Source organism: Ranitomeya variabilis, chromosome 4 (assembly GCF_051348905.1).
Source record: "Ranitomeya variabilis isolate aRanVar5 chromosome 4, aRanVar5.hap1, whole genome shotgun sequence".
Lineage (NCBI taxonomy): Eukaryota > Metazoa > Chordata > Amphibia > Anura > Dendrobatidae > Ranitomeya > Ranitomeya variabilis.
Window position 1 is genome coordinate 462415142 of NC_135235.1, and position 22526 is coordinate 462437667.

General features: G+C 45.8%; 2 protein-coding genes across 4 annotated transcripts in view; one reads left to right on the forward strand and one right to left on the reverse strand.

Annotated features, from left to right (window-relative positions):
• The window catches only part of SNX21 (sorting nexin family member 21), a 44943-nt gene extending 43405 nt beyond the window's left edge, over positions 1–1538 (forward strand). For all 3 annotated transcript variants that reach the window (XM_077251677.1, XM_077251678.1, XM_077251679.1), the window contains exon 4: positions 368–1538. In XM_077251677.1, coding sequence (XP_077107792.1) covers positions 368–1057 — 690 coding nt within the window. In that variant the 3' untranslated portion in view covers positions 1058–1538. The remainder of the gene's footprint in view (positions 1–367) is intronic.
• On the reverse strand, positions 1519–22329 carry ACOT8 (acyl-CoA thioesterase 8). Its single transcript, XM_077251680.1, has 6 exons — positions 22124–22329; positions 21004–21140; positions 16764–16989; positions 14624–14781; positions 3934–4125; positions 1519–1804 (listed from the first exon to the last, which is right to left on the reverse strand). Exons 1-6 carry the CDS (start codon positions 22243–22245, stop codon positions 1686–1688), a joined length of 954 nt encoding a protein of 317 aa, XP_077107795.1. The 5' UTR covers positions 22246–22329; the 3' UTR covers positions 1519–1685.
• Between the last annotated feature and the right edge of the window lie 197 nt (positions 22330–22526).

Below are 22526 nucleotides of genomic sequence, written 5' to 3' on the forward strand. Positions count from 1 at the left end.
GTGTGACAGCTCTACAGCGACCACACAGCGACGCTGCAGCGATCGGCATCGTTGTCTAGATCGCTGCAGTGTCGCTAAATGTGACGGTACCTTTAAGCAAAGGTCATAAAGAGGGAGGGGTTGGAGTGACCACTCAAAGATATGCCAGAATAACATAATGAGAGACATGAAACAGGTCATGGAAACAAGATGCAGGTAAGAAAGCATACCAGAAAAAGAATATATGCGCTGCACAGACACTCAAATGTCAGGGAAACCATAGAAAATCAATGCAAGCGAAGGGAGTTATAATTTAGCTTCTTAGCTTTAGTACCAAGTACTGAGTATTTAACTTTAACATTTCTTTTTTTTTTTTCTTTTCTTCTAGTTGTACACAATTTACCTTCTGCATTCAGGGCAATATGACCCTTCCCCAGCCTTTATCACTTGCCGATACTCCGATCTTGAACGTTTGAGAAAAAGCCTGCGCTCACACTATCCTGATGAGATGACTTCGGTCTCCTTCCCTCACAAGCGCTTGCACAGGAACTTCACAGCTGAGACCATAGCAAAACGTAGTCGTGCCTTTGAACAGTTCCTGTGTTATCTGTCCTCTGTGCCCACTCTGAGACAGTCTCCAGAATTCCTGGGATTCTTCTATTCACATGACATGCAGAAAGCGCAGCATCTTACATGCACAGGCTTATATCAACTGGCATTACCCCTATGGATGAACTGTTGGAGGCTACAGGAAAAGCTTTGTCCAATAGGTCCCTCTACTCACAGACTACTTGTACTTGCCGGACTGGTGGTTTGCCACCAAGAGATGGATTCACTAGCAGATGCCCAAGCATTCAGCGAGCGGGCGGTTGTGCTTTTCCGGGATGCACAAGAGCAGAATGTACCTTTTTTCATTTCTTTCCTACAAGCTCACATACAGTTATCATGGAGAGTAGGGGTGGACAAGAGAAGTTCTGAAGCTGCCCTACTGAGGCTGCATGAGGCTGGACACACCACCCACAATGCTCCCACGCTGAAAGAGATGCTCATCAGAGAGACAAATGATATAACTACGTAGAGGTGGCCATATTTGTTCAGGCTGCTCATCACCAGGAAGCACAAAGGCGGAACAACGGAAAACAACATCACTAATCTTGCCTGAAAATGAACCGCTTTAGCCAAAAGCAACAAATAATTTGCACTAAATGCCTTTTCAGGCTTTATAGAACTCTATTTTGGATATTAAAGGTGAACTTGTACAAATTGCCACATTTAAGGGAAGTCTACAAGGACAGAAGTTGGGTTATGCCCTCCTATGTATTCCATGGTGCCTTAGCCTGAAAATTTGAGTGTGCAATGACCAAATCATCTTTGGGCCAGTGCAGACCAGAAACTGGTCAGTGGGGGGAAAGGGAAGCAGGCAGCTCCTGCACTTGTCTTTATAGCGTTTTGTGGACATTACTTTTTATATGGATGACAACCCTAGCCCTATGGATCAAGGGCATTTTACATGGGGAAAAGGAGACAGACTCCACAAGCTCTTCAATAATTAGAATAAATTTATTAAAATATTTGTCTGATATTTACAATTAGAGGACAAGATCCATGCTGCCGGAGCTGCATCTGAAGATCTAGACATGTCAGAAATGCATTATTCACATCATTGTAAGAATTAGACTGCTGTATTCTGCAGAACTACTGTGTGTTCAGAGTTTACTAGTGGGAGGATTCTGCCTTACACGAAAGACACCCTCCTGTGCACATGTGACGGCCAGCACTCCATCTCTTCTCCAAAGGCGTCCATGCACCAGTCCCCGGGAGTTGCCTGTTACAAGAGACATGTAAATGAGAACAGTACTGTATACTTATACTATAGTCCGTGTTATGGCATTAGAAAATAATCCATAGAATGTGTATTTCTGGGAACAGGGTCAGCCATTGCATATTCCCACAATAAGGAGCTTTAGTAAATTGGAAGTAAAGGAAAATTTGAGCATCTGCCTAACAATTTTTTAGAGAATTCTTTGAAAAGGGGATATTTTGTATTTTTTAATAAAGGCACAAACCTTCCCAAGGCCTTAGCACTGCAAATGCAGCATCTAACAATCTTGTCCCTTCTTGTCTTCCTTGTGATTTTAATACTTCCAATATTTTGTGCAATTAGAGGCAATTTATTGTATGGCTGCATTAACACTTGGCATGTTTTTTAAAGCAGAAAATATACTGCAGAAATGCCATGTATTCACAGGAAATATATAATATTAAGGGTTTTCTATGCATTGTGAATTTGAGATGCAGAATTTTATTGCATATGTCAAATGTGATAATTCCACACTGCAAATCTAGGACTTTCTCTTTTACTGCAAAATTACTGTTGCAAATTTTATGGTGTATTTTTACATACCCTAAGTGATACCTGCTTTAAAGGTAGATTGATTTAAGTGCATATTGGGCCTGAGCTTTCAACCTGATGTATATGTCTGATGTTTTTACTAACATGACATTTCCATAGTCCTCAATTGGCAGAAGAGTGTTTTCTTAAAGAAGTTGTCCATTTCTCGTATCCAATAAAATAAAGCTTACACTCTCCTCTCGTGCTGGCGGGCTCTCGTGTGGTTGTGGGGTGTCGTATTCCCAGGCCCAATTAGTGCTGGTGCTGTCCCCACCTATGCACAAACTAAACAAGACGAAGTCTGGGCTGCAGCTAATCAGGCTTCATGTTCAGTTTGTCAGAAGGCGGGGACAGTGACGCCACCACTGACTGTGCGCCAGGCACCATGTGTCATGGAACTGCACAAGAGCCCCGGGACCACAAGTGCCGACACTGGGAACAGAACCGGCATAGGAGGAGAGTAAGCTTTATTTTATTGGGACCAAGTATGGGGTATGAGAAGGGGTTGTCCAAGTAATGAGCAACCCCTTTTAGGATTCCATTGGGCCGGCAGGCATCTGTGTATTATTAAACTTTGTAGGGAAGCACAGCTGCTTGCACTTCTCTAGATAGCAGGCTTCTGCAACATAATGAACACCGTGCGATATCTAGGTGGAGGAGGGGGGTTTGGGGTAGCAATAGCTCCCTGCTGGACAGATACCTAGGCATCCAGCGTGCATGGCCACTGATGGGTGCATACGCTCAGGAGCTTTATGCCTGTGGCCAGTAATGCAGCGTACAAATAGTCTTAATTAGTCCAATTTGGTACAAAATGACAAAACTGGAGGTTCCAAAGGTGAAGTGTGACCATATTCTGTTGGCCACAATACTGAAGGATTCCTATGTGGGAAGCTATAAGAAGTAGTAAGCCTAGTAGAATATGTACACTGTGGCCCAGATTCAGACTGGTGTTTTGAACAGTGGTCTTATTAAAAGGAAGTGTTAGGGTACCGTCACACAGTGGCACTTTGGTCGCTACGACGGCACGATCCGTGACGCTCCAGCGATATACTTACGATCTTGCTGTGTCTGACACGCTACTGCGATCAGGGACCCTGCTGAGAATCGTACGTCGTAGCAGATCGTTTGAAACTTTATTTCGTCGTCAAGTGTCCCGCTGGGGCGGCATGATCGCATCGTGTAACAAAGGTGTGCACGATATTGTCATTGTCATGATGATATTGTCATCGCAAATACGTCATGAAATTATCGCTCCAGCGCCGTGCATTGCGAAGTGTGACCGCAGTCTACGACGCTGGAGCGATAATTGAGCGACGCTGGAGCGTCACGGATCGTGCCGTCGTAGCGACCAAAGCGCCACTGTGTGACAGTACCCTTAGAGCAAGACGTTCCAAATTTAATTAAAAGGCAATGCATTTGGCACATCGTTCAACCCCCATGCACCACGGTAAGAAATGTTTTCACTTTGAGTTCTGAACATTTCTTGGAAGTACTTGTCCAGGTCCGGTCAGGGGCTGCTTGAGACATTTTTTTTTTTTTGTATTTTCTATTGCCACACTCACCTGCCCAGTGGCTCTCACATTCATAAAGCATCCATTCATCTGCCCTGAATGGAGCATGGAACCACATGGAGTGATCAAGTGAGGCCATAAATTTCATTTGAAGCTGAAGATGAGGAAGTATTGCGGTTCCCAGGAAAGAATAGTCTGAAATATAGGCAGCTACGCAGCAGTGCAATCTCATGTCATCCGGACCTAAGACGCAGGGTAGGAGGTTCAAGGGAGAGGGAAAAAAGCCAATGGTTTTTAAGATTTAATCATGTAGTTTTATGTCAGCAATTAAGTACATTGCTTTTTACTGCATTTGTATAAAATGATAGACCATGGATACAGCATTTTTATAAGCAGATTCTAAAACCAACATTTTTATAAATAAAAGATGGATAATTCTGGTTTTGACCTATTGAATTAACTCTACACCTTTCTCAGACATGCTAGAGAATGAAGGCAAGGTTCATTAACGGAGCACTCTGGCAAAATTGGGCAGGTTACAATCACTTTTCACCCCATCCATAAACAGCGGCATGCAATCACTACTGTAGTCAGTCTTAGCTGCGCCTGCTAACAAAGCTGGGGTCTACTGTCATAAATGGTAGCCAGTGGGCTAAGGGCAGCTGGCCCGACAATATACTGGGGCATCGGAAAGGACATGCTTACTATGCAGGGAGGAAGGAAGTGGGACTGAAAGTTAGTGACACCATGTAGTCAGTGCCCAATAGAGCAGTGACTGCAGGTAGAATGCACATGTGTGGGATTTCCATCCGCACAGCTGACGTAACTGGCACACAGTGAAAATAGGGGTGGAGAAATGTAATATAATGAAGTGAGGGGGCATTGTTCTCTTCTGGGCAGCGGGCGCCCCATAGCCTGGGAGATCTACCGTAATTAAAGTGATACATTGACTTTTACAGTACAAGGCATCTACCATGAGGCATACAGGTATGAGTAGTATAGTATACAGCTCAATAATGGATATCCCAGTACATACAGTAAAACAGTGCTTACAGGCAATCAAATTTGTAAATGCTCTTCATTAATATAAGTGTACAATTAGAGCCTATGGGTGTCATAGATCCAATTAATGAAACACAGGGAGGGGGGTACCAAATAATTACTTGCAAATTTGCATCCCTAAAATGTATCATAAGTTAAATAAGTATAGGGATAAGCCGTAACTGATTATTAATATTGGTTCATACGCAGAACAATCAATTGATAATTAGTTGCTATATAATTCGTAAAGATAACCACTATTAATGGTTTCCTGCATGTTTAATCAGTCAAATCCCCAATGTCCTAACAAAAGCCCCTACCCTGATTCTAAAAATTCTCACTAAAACCAGTGCAAATACACCATTATACGTCAGAGCCAATGCTACCATGTATTGTATAAGGGACCACCCAGACAGCAAAATCAGTTTGGTGTGAACATATTACCTGTTCATGCAAAATGCTGGCCAAGTAAAGGAGCGACTCCAAGCGGGAGATTTAGTTGCATGAACTAATTAGACAAGCTCTATTGATGGTTTAATGTGTATCTTTATGAATGATATAGCAACTAATTATCAATTGATTCTTCTCCGTATGAACTACCGGATATGTTAATCAGTTACGGCTTCTCCCGATCCCTATACTTATTTCACTTATGATAAGATTTAGGGATGCAAATTATTTGGTACCCCTCCCTGTGTTTCATTAATTGGATCTAGGGCACCCATAGGCTCTAGTTGTACACTTATATTAATGAAGAGCATTTACAGGTTTGATTGCCTATAAGTATTGTTTTACTGTATGTACTGGGATATCCATTAGTGAGCTTTGTACCTCCTATTTTGGTTTGAGGCACCTTTTTAGAATATTCATGAATGCTTTTAATATTTAGTCAATGAATTGGTTTAATTAATAATGTTGGAAAAACACTGATCACTATATGACTAAAGGTACCGTCACATTAAGCGACGCTGCAGCTATATAGACAACGATGCCGGTCGCTGTTTCGTCGTTGTGTGGTCGCTGGAGAGCTGTCACACAGACGGCTCTCCAGCGACCAACGATGCCGAAGTCCCCGGGTAACCAGGGTGAACATCGGATTACTAAGCGCAGGGCCGCGCTTAGTAACCCGATGTTTACCCTGGTTACCAGTGTAAATGTAAAAAAAACCAAACACTACATACTTACATTCCGGTGTCTGTCGCGTCCCCCGGCGTCCGCTTCCCTGCACTGTGTAAGCGTCGGCCGTAAAGCAGAGCGGTGACGTCACCGCTGTGCTCTGCTTTACGGCCGGCCGGCCGGCGCTGACACAGTGCAGGGAAGCGGACGCCGGGGGACGCGACAGACACCGGAATGTAAGTATGTAGTGTTTGTTTTGTTTTTTTACATTTACAATGGTAACCAGGGTAAATATCGGGTTACTAAGCGCGGCCCTGCGCTTAGTAACCCGATGTTTACCCTGGTTACCAGTGAAGACCTCGCTGAATCAGCGTCACACACGCCGACTCAGCGATGTCAGCGGGTAAGGCTGGTTTCACACTTGCGTTTTGATCTGCAGCGTTTTAGCGCTAAAAAACGCATGCGTTTAGCGTGCGTTTTTAGCGTTTTCGGCAACGCATGCGTTTTTGACGCGTGCGTTCATTTGCAGAAATGCAACCTGTAGTAATTTCTAGCGGCATTTTTGTGTTTTTAAGCACATGCGTTTGCTTGCGTTAAAAACGCATGCGTTTTTATAGAAAAACACAAGAAAAAACAAGAAAACCCTAACCCTAGGGTTACTAGGGATCCTAACTCTAGCTATTTCTGTTTTTAGTGGGTTTTCTAGTTGATTTTGATGATTGGCAGCTGTCACACACTTCTCAGCATGCGTTTAAAAAACGCAAACGCAGGAAAAACGCAGCATTTTTTTTTCTGCATGCAAAAAACGTTTTGCCGCGTTTACATGTGTTTTTTCACCACATGCGGTTTTTTTTTAAAAAAACGCTGCAGATCAAAACGCAAGTGTGAAACCAGCCTGAGCCAGCGACGAAATAAGGTGCTGGCCTTCTAGCTCCGACCAACGATGTCACAGCAGGATCCAGATCGCTGCTGCGTGTCAAACACAACGATATCGCTATCCAGGACGCTGCAACGTCACGGATCGCTATCGTTGTTAAGTTGTTCAGTGTGAAGGTACCCTAAATTGCCATAGGATCACCATGGTTTTTACCAATACATACTAAGTTAGTAAGTGGTTAAAATGTGTCCTGGAACTCGCTATTGATGACCTATTCATAATTCACTTCAGGAATTAGAAAAACATTGTTATGGACTTCATGCAAAAACAGTGCCACACTGGTCTGTGGGTTGTGCATTACATGGTAATGTACCGACCCCAGAAAGTGACAACATACACTTTATTGTCTGCAGTGAGTTGTAGACTTTTCTCCAGTCACCTTCCACGACAGCAGTATCGGAGGATGTCTCCCCGCCCTAATAGGGGACAGGAACAGGAAGAGGTTAAATACCCTCCCCTTCCTGCACTCACCAGTGTTTTTTCCTGTCCCCTATGGGGCAAGAAGAGGTTTTCCGATAGTGCTGCCGTGGCCGGCGAACGGGAGTGCTGGTTACCTGTCAGCCGGGCAGTTGCGGTCGGGAGCTCCGCTCCCCTCCTCTCCCAGACTGCTCCCATCTCCGCGCGACTTGGGACCTCCGCCCGCTCTCCCTGCGCCACTTTCGAGTGGTAAAGCAGAGCGGTGTAGTGCTCCGGGGTCCTCCTGCAGCTCCCAGACTTCCTCCTCTCCCACACGCTGCTGCGGGCTGGCGCGCGCGCACCGGAAGTGCCGCGCTCCGGGACTTTGAATTGGCGAGAATTGGCGCGCACTGGCCGGCATTCTGCGCCTAGGAACAGCAGCGGCGACTGGGGCCGGTGTCTGGGATACCCCCCCCCCCCCCCCAGGGACACTTGGAGAGGAGGAGCACCAAACTCGCTGGAATCTCGGTAAGACTATTTGTTCCTGACTGGGGAGCCCTCCTAGTGAGACATCTGTCTATGACTATCTCTGACGGTATGGACGGCGACAAACCCTCTCACTCTGCCGCTGCAGAGCCCAGCGCGCACCCCTCTACTGTAAGTAGTGGGATGATGTCCCTTGCTGTCCATGTTTCCTTTAAAAGTTTAAGCGGCACAGTCTACCTTCTCTCTCGTTCCAGGGAGACAAGGTCACTGGTACTAGGAAGCCCAGCCGCAAATGTGGTGCTTGTTCAGCCAAGCTCCCCTCAGCATACACAAAGAAGCTCTGCCAACCATGCACAGACGAGGTGCTGCGTAGCGAACAGCCTTCTTTAATGGATAGCATTAGAACCCTCTTCAGGGAGGAGGTTCAGTCCTCTATGGCAACCTTCTCTCGAGCCCCGACTCCGCAGCCTCCCCCTCCTAAAAAGAGGAGATTGGGCCGGGTAGCCTCAGACTCTGACTCAGGCGAGATACATACCTCGGGTTCAGAATATAGCTGGGAAAAAGAGGGTTCTACTTCCACTTCTGCTCCCAAATTCGATAGCAGAAAATACCTCTTCTCCTCTGAGGATTTGGAAGAATTGATCTCCATGGTGAGAGGCACCATGGGGGTAGAGGAGGAGACAGAGGACCACTCCGTGCAGGATGAGATGTTTGGGGGTCTGAAACCTAAGGCGGTAAAAGGATTCCCCATACATGAAAACATCGAGAACCTTATTCTCCAGGAGTGGAGCCTGCCAGAGAAGGGACTGAACACCCCATCTGAGTTTAAAAACCGCTTTCCCCTGGAGGGAGATTGCTCTTTATTTGATATGCCCAAAGTGGATGTTCAGGTGTCAAGGGTAACCAAGAAGACGGCCCTACCCTTCGAAGATGCCTCCCAACTGAAAGATCCTATGGATCGTAAAACAGAGAGCTTACTGAGGAAATCTTGGAACACCTCAACCAACTTATTGAAATCCAACGTGGCCTCAACATGTGTGGCCAGATCGTTGTTTCTTTGGCTTCGTACCTTAGAGAACCACCTCGTACAAGGTACATCCAGGGAGGACATCCTTAATTCTCTCCCCTTGCTCCAAAAAGCAACCGGATTCCTTGCGGACGCTTCCGCGGAATCAGTCCGAGTGGCCGCTAGATCCGCGGTCCTTACAAACTCAGCTAGGAGGGCCCTGTGGCTTAAGTCTTGGGGAGGAGACATTACCTCAAAGTCTAAACTTTGTGGTATTCCTTTCCAGGGCCATCATGTCTTTGGACCAGCCATGGACGACATCCTGGACAAGGCGTCAGACAAAAAGAAAGCCCTTCCAGAACAAAGGATCCCGAGGCAGCGGTTTTTTCGTCCCCCTCGTGAACAACCAACCCAACAGAACTATAGGGGAAAAGGCAAAACGGGGCGATGGAGCTACCCCAAAGGGGGGAAAACCAGAAACATCATGGTTCCCCAGCCCCAGCAGTCCTCTGAAAAACAATGACTGCTCCCAGGTCGGGGGTCGACTCTCGGATTTTCTCTCCAGGTGGCAGGAGATCACCAGGGATCAGTGGGTCCTGCGTACCATACGGGACGGCCTAAAATTGGAATTCGAGAGTCCTCCCCCTTACCATCTAACGATCACTTCCCCACAATCTCCAAAACTTCAGGAGGCTCTGAGGGCGGATATTCTAAACCTGCTCCGGGAAAAAGTAATTTCCCATGTACCTCATCGGGAAAGAGGAGAAGGCCATTACTCCCATCTCTTTCTGGTGAAGAAACCCTCAGGAAAACACCGTATCATCGTAAACCTGAAACCTCTAAATCAGGTGATAAGATATCGAAGATTCAAGATGGAATCTATCAGATCAGCAATCCCGTTGATTGGACGGAACTGGGTAATGGCCACGTTGGACCTGAGGGACGCATATTACCATGTGCCAATACATCCAGACCACAGGAGGTTCCTCAGGTTCGCCATTTCCCAGAACAATCGGATCAGCCATTACCAGTTCAATGTCCTTCCGTTCGGAGTATCATCTGCCCCACGAGTCTTCACCAAGATCATGCTGGAAGTGATAATCTTTATCTGACAACAGGGGGTCTGCGTCATTCCATACTTGGACGACTTCCTCCTCATAGCACCGTCAGCTTCTCGCCTCAATCAGGACGTGACAAAGGTTCTCAACATCTTAACGTCTCTCGGGTGGATTCCGAATCTGGAAAAATCAGATCTCCAACCATCTCCACAGAAGAAATTTCTAGGAATTCTTCTGGACTCAGAAGAGAATGTCCTTCTTACCCAGGGACCGTCGGATCGATCTTATCCACAAGATCTCCAGATTCAGAGTCCAGAAATTCCCAACTCTAAGGGACTCTGTCAATCCTGGGTTCTCTAACATCATGTATCCAGGCAGTTCCCTGGGCACAGGCCCATACAAGGACTCTACAATCTCATATCCTGTCCTATTCAAGAGGACACCAGATGGCTCTATCCAGGAAGATCCCTCTTCCCACTCATGTAAGATCCTCCCTTTCATGGTGGCAGAACCCCCGAAACCTACAGCGGGGAGTCAGCTGGGATCAAACCCCTCTGAGTCCTTACAACAGACGCAAGTCAGAGAGGTTGGGGTGCTGTGATCGAGAAATCCCACTTTCAGGGGTTGTGGTCCCCAGATATGAGACGCAGCTCCTCAAATCTGAGAGAATTAAAAGCAGTGGAGGAGGCGCTAAAAGCCTCATCGGCCCTCATCCAGGGTCACCATGTACGGGTGATGTCCGACAATATGACCACTGTCGCCTACCTCTGACACCAAGGGGGCACGAGATACTCAAGCCTGAAGTTAACTGCTGGAAGGATTTTTTCCTGGGCAGAGAAACACCTCCTGTCCATCTCTGCAGTACATATAAAGGGACTGGACAACTCCCAGGCAGATTACCTCAGCAGGAGGGATTTTCATCCGGGGGAATGGTCCCTAAACCAGGAGGTGTTCATGTCCTTGGTCCAGAAGTGGGGAACCCCCGAGGTGGACCTGTTCGCCAGCAGACAGAATACAAAGACAGACAATTTTTTCTCCCTAAACACCTCAAACGAGACTCGGGGACTGGACGCATTCTCCCATCCTTGGGAATTTACCCTAGCATATGCCTTCCCGCCGATTCCGCTACTATCCAGAACATTGCAGAAAATCCGGATAGATCAAGTCTCAACCATCCTGATAGCCCCATGGTGGCCAGGAAGAAGCTGGTTCAACGCGTTAATAGACATGTGCCTGGAAGGTCCAATCCTACTTCCCCAGAGACGCGACCTGCTTCAACAGGGCCCTCTATTTCATCCAGACCTACACAAGCTGAAGTTAGCAGCCTGGTTTCTGAGGCCGAGATCCTGAAAGCCAGGGGGCTTTCTCAAGACGTGATTGAAACCCTACAAAAAAGTAGGAAACCGATAACCAATGCCATCTATGGGAAAATATGGAAGAAATTTTCTTCATGGTGTTCTCCGAACAAACCAGATCCATTTAACCCGAAGATTGCTCAGATCCTTCAATTTCTTCAGAATGGCTTGGATTTGGGACTCTCACCAAGTACCCTAAAAGTCCAAGTGTCGGCACTCGGATCTTTCTTTGACCAAGATCTGGCAAATCACCGATGGATCAAACGGTTTATAGCTTCGGCAACAAGAATCCGTCCAAGACGTCTCATCCACACCCCTCCGTGGGACTTGAATCTGGTCCTAAAGAGTCTAACCGGTGACCCGTTTGAACCCCTTTCAGCCTCCAACTTGAAAATCTTGACCCTAAAAACGGTCTTTTTGGTGGCTATCACTACCGCCAGGCGCATAGGGGAGATACAGGCTTTATCAATCCGAGAGCCATTCCTGACCGTAACTATGGACAGCATAATCCTGAGATTAGATCCTTCCTTTATGCCTAAAGTGGTCTCTGAATTCCATAGAAATCAGGAAATTATCTTACCCTCTTTCTGTCCGAATCCATCTAACCCAAAAGAGGAAGTCTTTCATACCCTGGACGTCCGCAGAGTAGTCCTATTCTACCTTCAACAAACAGAAAGTTGGAGGGTAGATCAGAATCTATTCGTCCAGTGGTCAGGACGAAATAAAGGCAAGAAGGCAGCCAAAAGTACAATAGCAAATTGGATTAAACAGGCCATTAGCCTTGCCTACTCATCCCAGAACCTGACTCCTCCAGCTTCTCTAAAAGCACACTCCACCCGTGCAGTCTCAACTTCCTGGGCAGAGAGGGGTAGCGCATCTTCGGAGCAGATTTGCAGAGCCGCCACCTGGTCGTCAGTTCATACTTTCACCAGGCACTACAGGCTCAACTTCAACAGGGACCTATCGTTTGGCAGACGAGTTCTCCAGGCTGTTGTCCCTCCCTAAAGAAATTAGCGGTTGGTATTGCTCCGATACTGCTGTCGTGGAAGGTGACTGGAGAAAATAGAATTAGAACTTACCGGTAATTCTCTTTCTAGGAACCTTCCATGACAGCACTAATTTCCCTCCCTATCTGATTTATGTATTAAATATTTCCTGCACTTAAGTTGTAACTAAACATGCTACTGTGTCCAGAAAAAAAACACTGGTGAGTGCAGGAAGGGGAGGGTATTTAACCTCTTCCTGTCCCCTATTAGGGCGGGGAGACATCCTCCGATACTGCTGTCGTGGAAGGTTCCTAGAAAGAGAATTACCGGTAAGTTCTAATTCTATTTTCATACATTTTTGGTCCCCAACATTAACTACTTCACAGTGAAGCTGGTTTTCAAAATGGAAGATATTTTAGTGATGTGATATGTTATAAAAGTACAGTTAGGTTATAGAGCTGGCACACCACATGTACTGAAAGCGGAGACCAATACACATATCCACCTACTGCAAAAACCAAACGTCACTGGCACTAGAGAATGATTGCATATGATGAGCAATGCTCTAAGGTCAAAGTGTGCAGAAGAGCTTATATAATACAACCCCTGGCAAAAGTTATGGAATCACCGGCCTTGGAGGAGGTTCATTCAGTTGTTTAATTTTGTAGAAAAGAAAGCAGATCACAGACATGGCACAAAACTACAGTTTTTCAAATGGCAACTTTCTGGCTTTAAGAAACACTAAAAGAAATCAAGAACAAAAAATGTGGTAGTCAGTAATGGTTACTTTTTTTAACCAAGCATAGGGGAAAAATTGTGGAATCACCCTGTAAGTTTTCATACCCAAAACTAATACCTGCATCAAATTAGATCTGCTCGTTAGTCACATCTAAAAAGGAGTGATCACACCTTGGAGAGTTGTTGCACCAAGTGGACCGACATGAATCATGGCTCCAACACGAGAGATGTCAATTGAAACAAAGGAGAGGATTATCAAACTCTTAAAAGAGGGTAAATCATCACGCAATGTTGCAAAAGATGTTGGTTGTTCACAATCAGCTGTGTCTAAAATTTGGACCAAATACAAACAACATGGGAAGGTTGTTAAAGGCAAACATACTGGTAGACCAAGGAGGACATGAAAGCGTCAAGACCGGAAACTTAAAGCAATATGTCTCCAAAACAGGAAATGCACAACAAAACAAATGAGGAACGAATGGGAGGAAACTGGAGTCAACGTCTGAACAAACTGTAAGAAACCGCCTAAAGGAAATGGGATTTACATACAGAAAAGCTAAACGAAAGCTATCATTAACACCTAAGCAGAAAAAAACAAGGTTACAATGGGCTAAGGAAAAGCAATCGTGGACTGTGGGTGACTGGATGGAAGTCATTCAGTGACAAAGCGCGAATCTGCATTGGGCAAGGTAATGATGCTGGAACTTTTGTTTGGTGCCGTTCCAATGAGATTTATAAAGATTACTGCCTGAAGAGAACATGCAAATTTCCACAGTCATTGATGATATGGGGCTGCATGTCAGGTAAAGGCACTGGGGAGATGGCTGTCATTACATCTTCAATAAACGCACAAGTTTATGTTGATATTTTGGACACTTTTCTTATCCCATCAATTGAAAGGATGTTTGGGGATGATGAAATAATTTTTCAAGATGATAATGCATCCTGCCATAGAGCAAAAACTGTGAAAACATTCCTTGAAAATAGACACAAGGTCAATGTCATGGCCTGCAAATAGTCCGGATCTCAATCCAATTGAAAAATCTTTGGTGGAAGTTGAAGAAAATGGTCCATGACAAGGCTCCAACCTGCAAAGCTGATCTGGCAACAGCAATCAGAGAAAGTTGGAGCCAGATTGATGAAGAGTACTGTTTGGCACTCATTAAGTCCATGCCTCAGAGACTGCAAGCTGTTATAAAAGCCAAAGGTGGTGCATCAAAATACTAGTGATGCTTTGGAGCATTTATTTGTTTGTTTTTTTATGATTCTATAATTTTTTCCTCAGAATTGAGCGATTCCATAATTTTTCCTCTATGCTTGGTTAAAAAAAGTAACCATTGCTGACTACCACATTTTTTGTTCTTGATTCCTTTTAGTGTTTCTTATAGCCAGAAAGTTGCCATTTGAAATTACTTTAGTTTTGTGCCATGTCTGGCATCTGCTTTTTTCTACAAAATTAAACAACTGAATGAACATCCTCCTCCAAGGCCGGTGATTCCATAACTTTTGCCAGGGGTTGTATGTTAGAACAAAGTACATAAAGGGCAATACAATAAGAAACTATATTCACATCAAATACATTCTTGTGTTTCATGTATACATAAGAGTCTTACTGGCATTACCGATTAATCCTTTTGCTCGCACCCAAAACAGCTGCCGTGGTTCCTGCGGCATACGATCGAACATGTCCGGTGGGTTAACGGGTTTGATCTCAATAGGAATATCTTGTGCCAATATTTTATTGAGTCCTAGCCTGTGCTTCTCCACCAGAGAGGGATCCCTAAGGAAAAAGGACATTAGACCACTTACACTATTTATGTCCTGGGGTCATTTAACTTTGCTTATAAAAATTAAAGAGTAACTTTGAGGAATATGCTACCCTGTGTGTACATGATGAACACCATTTCTGGCCATCATGCGACTTGTTTCCTGTGTTAAGTTTTGTTTAACTACATGCAATTTCTAAATTTGCATTAACTCAGAGCTGGGGGGTGGAGACCAGTTGATCCCTCCCATGCAGAGCGCAGCACACGGGGTTGAGTTCATGCTCTATTCCTTAACACACAGAGACAAGTAGCCAGCCGGAACTTAAAGGGAACCTGTCACCCCGTTTTTTCCGTATGAGAAAAATACTGTTAAATAGGGCCTGAGCTGTGCTGGACAATAGTGTATTTTGTGGACCCCGATTCCCCACCTATGCTGCTGAAATACGTTACCAAAGTAGCCGTTTTCGCCTGTCAATCAGGCTGGTCTGGTCAAAAGGGCTGCTTCAGGAAAATGGCCGCCGCGATCTCCATCTGCGCACGCGCGGCATCCCGCGGCCATTTTCCTGAAGCCGCGGCCAGCAGAGCGCCGCTTCTGCGCACGCGCGGCCAAAGGAAGATGGCCGCCCCCACCGATCACCAATGAAATACAGCACATCGCGATCTTTTCACTCCCCTGTGACGTGGATTTGGGACCTTGGGCATGCGCACACCACTACGCCACCAACGGAAAACTAAGCAAGATCTGGGGGAAGACACCACGCCCTTTTGACCAGACCAGCCTGATTGACAGGCGAAAACGACTACTTTGGTAACGTATTTCGGCAGCATAGGTGGGGAATCGGGGTCCACATAATACACTGTTGTAATGCACAGCTCAGGCCCTATTTAACAGTATTTTCATCTCATACGGAAAAAACGGGGTGACAGGTGCCCTTTAAACTACAAGACGGAACTGTTTAGATGTGACCGATGCTCTGGGATGAGGCAACAGACTTGATAAGCACCCAGGATGATTGTGCCGAGCTGTGTTTCCTCACTGCTCCTGTGTTTTTAGTGACAGTGTAAAAGAGTTCTCACCCTCATTTTAATGCTGCTGTCGCAATTGACAGTGGTATTTAAGGGGGTAATCAGCCACCATTGGTTCCAAAACCAGATTTTCTCCCGCTGGGTGTGCGCTACACACTTATTCCGTAGTGCTGTGTAATAAGCCCTTTAACAGCCACCGCGAAAAAAGGCGTATCGGTGGTTGTTAAGGGGTTAAAATGGCTATTCCCAAAATATTAATGACGGCTTTGTGGCTTAAAAATCCTATAATACACAAACTTTGCAAATGCAGTCAACTTCAAAGAGTTCTCCCAGCTCTGGATATCAGCCTGTGAAAATCTGTACACCACAGGGTTTTCCTTATCTGGTTACCCACAGACACGTCAGTTTTTTCAGAACAGGTTGCATAGCCTCAGATACCTACCATTCTTTGTGCACATCTACATCAGGTAATTTTTATTGAAAAAAAACAAAAACACACTACATTTTCTTAATATATTATGTATTAATTCTGCATGAGTAAGGAGAGTGGAATCTACTCAAGTACCGTAATTATTTATTTGGCTACAGGAAATTATCCTCCTGCTCCAGTGCCATCACTCCCCCCATTGGTCTTGTGAAGGTGTTCTGCAGTGACGACGTGCAGTACCGTACCTGTGTGTATGATTGCTACAGCCGAAAACTCCCTGGGCAAACGGCATAGTTACCTCTCCCTCCTTTTGCCAATCCCAAGAGCCACCCATGGCAGAAGCCCAACACTATATGCTACAAAGATGTGAGCACTATAGGACTATTAGAGTTAGTGCTGCGCCGACTCCAGTCTCAGGATCGGTGGTGGTCCTGGTAATCATACTCCCACTGATCAGTAGGTGATGGCATAGTGCCTTAGAAGATTGATTAAATGTTTAAAAGCACTTTTAATGACTTAAAAACAAACAAACCCATAACTTACTTTAAGTATTTGTATATAAGCTCCTCCCGGGTGAGCAGCTCTTCGGGGAAAGGGACGGTTGGCATAGTGAACTGATGCTGTAGGGGGCTCTCTTGGGAGCGGTGGAAGGACGCCTGACAGGTGAGGATCGGTACTCCATGCTGGACTGCCTTAACTGACCGTACGCTGAAACTTCGCCCATCTCGTGTCCGCTCCACTTGGTACAACACTGGAACCTTGGGGTCCCCTAGTGGTGGACATAAGTAACAGTTATTGTAGGGGAGAAGACTGAGCTCTGGCAGCTATGTAATATATCAGTAAATTAAGCAGGAAAACATGGCTCTGCTCTGGGACAATTTAGGACAGCGAGTTCTTATAGAAATCAAATGAACGCTACTGTACAGCATACGTGGAAATAGGACAGCTGAACGTGGCTGAACCTTGTACTGCACGGCGAGAGCATTGTGAACGGAGCCGAGCTGCAGGACCTGGCACACTCACAAGGATGTTCCTGCTACTTCAGCCTGCTGTTGGGTTTCCACAATCATACAGTGTAATCCCCTTTAACAGGAGGTACAATTTCCTGACTTCTGTCAAAATGCACAACACCCATCCTAACAATATAATGCTACGTAGCGCGACTGATGCCTTTGTCTACAGGTACATGTTCCTTTCCATGGATTACATGGCAGCTGACAAACTTTCCTTTTTTTGGCCAACTTCAAACGACCATATTATCAGTCTGAGTGCTGGCAGTGAAAAAAAAACAGATGGCTTATGGACAGCACTCAGACCATAATTCACTGAATGAATCTGCATGTGACAAAAGACCCAACATGGACTAGTTTCTCCCGTATGTTGGATGTGGCACCTATTCAAATTTATGGGTGCACAAAAAAAAATAAATAATAAAAATTGCCATACAAAGCCACATTTTTTCTATGAGCACAATGCAACTTGACAAAGAAAACTATAAATGGTCTTGTAAATTAGTCATTAAAAAACAGACTTCACACGCTGGCTCTATAATCTACAGCACTTTCTGGAATCAATTCTAGTACATTTGCCAGGCAATGCGGGGTCCTGTCCCACTAAGCTCCCTCACCCCCAAAATGTAAAGACTGTGAATGAAAAAGTGAAAAAGTAGCAAAATATGGTGCACACAGAGTTCTCTAATGTGTAGCTTTTGGGTGCGGTGGGAGGAGGAATAATACACCCCCTTAATGTGTCAGAGAATATTGCCTCGGTCACTGTTGAAATGGTTTCATGTTCGGTCCCCGGCTACAGTATGTTAAATAATACAAAAAAAAACCCACACTGTACTGAACTTCCCCGATGTCACCGGTGGGTCTCCACTGCTCTGAAGGGGGTGATCAGTCGATGCCAGGAGAGCTGCTGAGCTCACGAATTGGCTGACGTTAGCACCACAGCCAATGCCAGAGACTCACGGTGGCACTGGGGAAGGAGAGTACGGTGTATGGTAGTTTGTTATCCTACAAAAAACCACAGCAGGTGCAGAACATTGAAAGGAAACGACTAAAGATGGGCGGACTCCTGGATGGTCGGGTCCAGCCGAACAGTTACAAAACGTTTGGTCTGGGTCTCAAAACAGTACCAAAAGTTGCGTTCCCGTGCGGTTGGCGGGCACGTCAAAACACTGCATGCGGACAAATCCACATACAATGCATGTCCCTGCGTACCCAATGTTAAAAATAGGGACGCATGCGGAAGTAGGCAGAGCTTAATGGAGGATGTACGCAGCCATACGCAGACCAGCCAAACGCAAGTGTGAACTTAGCCTAAAGCAGACAGCTGTGAGCTAGTATTCTCAGTCTGGTAAGGGGCCATCGATATTGACCACTCCCAGCCTAAAAATAGCAGCCTGCAGCTGCCCAGAAAAGGCACATTATTACATGCACCAATTCTGGCGCTTTGCCTGGCTCTTCCCACTTGCCCTGCAGCGGTGGCAAGTGGGGTTCATATTTGTGGGGTTGATGCCACCTTTGTATTGTCAGGTGACATCAAGCACGGAGGTTAGTATTGGAGAGGAGTCTATAAGACACCTCTCCATTACTAAAGAAGAAACACACTGGCGCTCCTAAGATAAATGAGATGGAAAGCTGCTGGTGCCTAGACAGTCACTGTGCTAAATCTGTCACGTAGTATGGGAAACTGTAAAATGGATAAGGACACCGCGCTAACCAGCTGAAAACGTGCAATAAGATCAAAGTACCTGAAAAATGAGAAACCTAAGAATGGATACAAAAGAGCTGCTAATAGGCAGCTAACAACAATGAGGAAGCGGCTCCGTCCCTCCAACAACACCGCTAGTCACAATTCCACTATTAATAGAAATACATATATATATATATATATGGGTTAGAGTTAATACACTTACTATTGAGTTGCAGGTGCTAGCGTTGTGCTGGTGTAAATAGGAGCAGGGGCAGCTGCCAGCTGTGTGTCCGGAGCAGGAAGGTCCAGACGGCGATGAGGGGCGGCAGAAGCACTCACTGGTTCGGGAGCGTCCTCCCTAGCTAGTGCTCTGCTTTCACACGCCTGGAGCGCTGTTTAGCCGGCACACGTGGGCTGCGAGAACACCGCTAGACAGAGCGGTGGAGTAAGGGGGCACAACGCTAGCACCTGCAACTCAATAGTAAGTGTATTAACTCTAACCCATCCGTTATACACTCACATATATATTGCACCTACCGTAGGCAATAAGACATTGGGCGGCCGGTGACTGCTGGCAACGGCTGTCTGGCATTGGCTTATTTTTATTTATATGTATTTCTATTAATAGTGGAATTGTGACTAGCGGTGTTGTTGGAGGGACGGAGCCGCTTCCTCATTGTTGTTAGCTGCCTATTAGCAGCTCTTTTGTATCCATTCTTAGGTTTCTCATTTTTCAGGTACTTTGATCTTATTGCACGTTTTCAGCTGGTTAGCGCGGTGTCCTTATCCATTTTACAACCTCTCCATTACTAATCCTATAGTTACATGGTAAATAAAGACCTACCAGAATAAAGTCTTTTATTAGAAACTAGATGGTGGCCCGATTCTAATGCATCAGGTATTCTAGAAGCGCGGTTTAAATTGCGCACCAATATCGCCGATTGGTGACGGCCGGGCGCGACCAATCAGCGAAGCGGTGTTCAAATCCTGCGCCAATTCACGGCCGGACTGCGCCTGTCGCTGATGGGTGCTCTGGAGGAGAAAGCGCTGCCGGTGCTTCCTTATCTGTATACACTGTATTTTTTCAGCACTGTATATGTAAAGAGGAAGACCGGGCTGTGGGTACCTGTGCAATGCCGGGTCCGGAACGGTCGAGGCTGCGTCCAGTGTTGCCGGGGGGAAAGAATTGGGAACCGGACAGGACCCATGACCTGGTGAGGGGGCATGGCAAGACTGGGCGGAGATCAGGAAGCGCAGGAAAAGGGGGACGTTTCCCACAAGCAGAGAAAAGGAGGAGACGTGCTTCGGGTGCAGAGTCAGAGAGCGCGCAGAGCGTCAGGCGCTTAGCGAAACAGTGTGAAGTGCCTGCATTGAGAAGCGAGTGCAAGGTGCAGGATTGTGGGGTATGTTCCTCCTCACTGATAGGCGTGCAATGGAGCACGCACCGGATAGAGGCTTCTATGACACCTTTTTACAGCTTAATGGACTAGGGGCTCAACGGGTAAAACTGGTGACCGTCCGTGGCCGCCAGAAGCTGGATCGAGTGTAGGGTTACGCCTGAAGGCACTGTGCCGGCTGCTGCCGGTATTTCAACTTTCATCAGACTACATGCGAATGAGGAGCAGAGAAGTCACGATAAGGGAAGTTTAATAATAAGACTGTTGTGTTCTTCCATAATTCTACTGTTAATTACCCGCTACCTCGCTGAGAGGAGCTCATTATTGTTATAAATTACACCGCACTGTTAATCCTTGCTCTGCATTCTCTGCGTTACTGCATCCCTGATCCTGCTTACATATACACAGCAATCACAAACCAGAAATGGCAGTAAGCCATGTCTGCCTTCTCTATGGGGAGTACGGCTGTGTCTGATAACTGCATCATCTCATGCTAGCTGCTTACTGTGAATTAACGATTTAGACTATCAGTGAAGAGTAAAGTGCAATGTGCACGGGATTGCAAAGTCCATGGCAGTTTGGAGCTGGTTACGCAATATAAAAGATTAAAACAAAATGGCCTTAACTGCTATATAAAGCTCTCGGATGAAAAAAATATATTAATGTCAATAAAATGGGATCCACATTACCTGCTCGCACGAAGTAGCAGTGAAGAGAATGGACATACTCTACGTCAGTCACAGAAGTAGCAGCTGCCACCAGTGCTTGCCCAACAATCTGACCACCAAACAGTCTCTGCGTGGTAGGGACCCAGTGATGAGAACCTCTGCAAAACAAAAGAACTGGTCACACATTATAGGCCGTTTTGGCAGCGCGGATGAACGACGTTTGCCAGATCTAGCACAGTGGTTCTTGCTGGATGGTGGATCTGGCACATGTTTACACTGTCAACTTCACATCTTAGTTTACATTAACTAAAAGTTTCCACCAAGTTTACATTAATTGGTTTATGTTGGTTCAAATGTTGTGTGAAATTGTGGAGGACTTCAGACCACTTCCCTTTCCGACACTCCCAAACAGAGTGCTTTCAAAAAACGTGGATAGAACACATAGTAAATGTGGAGCAAGGCATAGGCGGACGCTTTTCCTGCAAATTATTAAAGATCCACAAAGACCCCACCAATACTGAGAACAGGGCTCTATATACAGTGAAGGTACACACGCTTGACCTGTGCTCCAGTCATTGGCTATGGGACTGTTGCAGAAAAAGTACAGTGCTCCAGATCAGCGCCCCATTTTGGAGTAAATTGGTGGCTTTTCAGTTGGACCCCAGACATCAGTAGGATATCCCCGTCCAGAACTTACTTACTTGGGACTAATCCTGAAACTAGAATTCTGGCACAGAAAGCTTGGTAAATCAGTCTCACCGTATGAAACTATGTCCAAGGAACAAGTCATTAAAGGGGGTTTCTAATCATAAATGGGTAAAATTAAAGCGTGCTAGTACAAATAGACAACTTTGCAAATTCCTGCTTATTAAAGGGGTATTCTGATCTCCAAAAACCCCAACCAATAAGTAATAGGTATGAAAATAATAATAGTTAGAAATGTAGTACAGTTCTTCAGATGCACTATGTTGCTTACCCCATGTACAGGCCACTGCTGTAGTATAAGGGGTTACGGCCACTCAGTGACAGTCAGTGGTGGTGACTGTGGCCATCTAAGCTACTGCAATGCCTTGCACATGGAGTAAGCTGCATTATACCACCTCGGCTGCATGCACAGGTTACCCAGCACAATATCAAGCACCTGAATAAATCTTTGTCTAATGGCTCCAGATTCAGGACGCTGGTGACCAGCACGCTCCTCAAATCACTTGGCCTTTTCTCTTCAGGTTCCATCAAATCCTCCGGCTGTAGGGAGCCGTCCATCTTTTCTGCTCACGTGACCACAGGATCACATGATGGACTTCGGTCGACAACTCACAAGTACAATCTGCTCCTTAGCGACGCAACAACCGGAAATGACGAGTGGTAAATAACACACTCTGCGCATGGCTGTTGGGTAAGACCCGCCCATAGTGTTTACAGATCCTTCTGATTGGTTAATCGGGCGGGCTGCTGCTTGTTGCACTTCCGCATTATCATTTGCGCTATTGGATTGGGCGGGATTCTTTGATCACGTGCAATGCATTCTGGTTCTTGATTGGCTT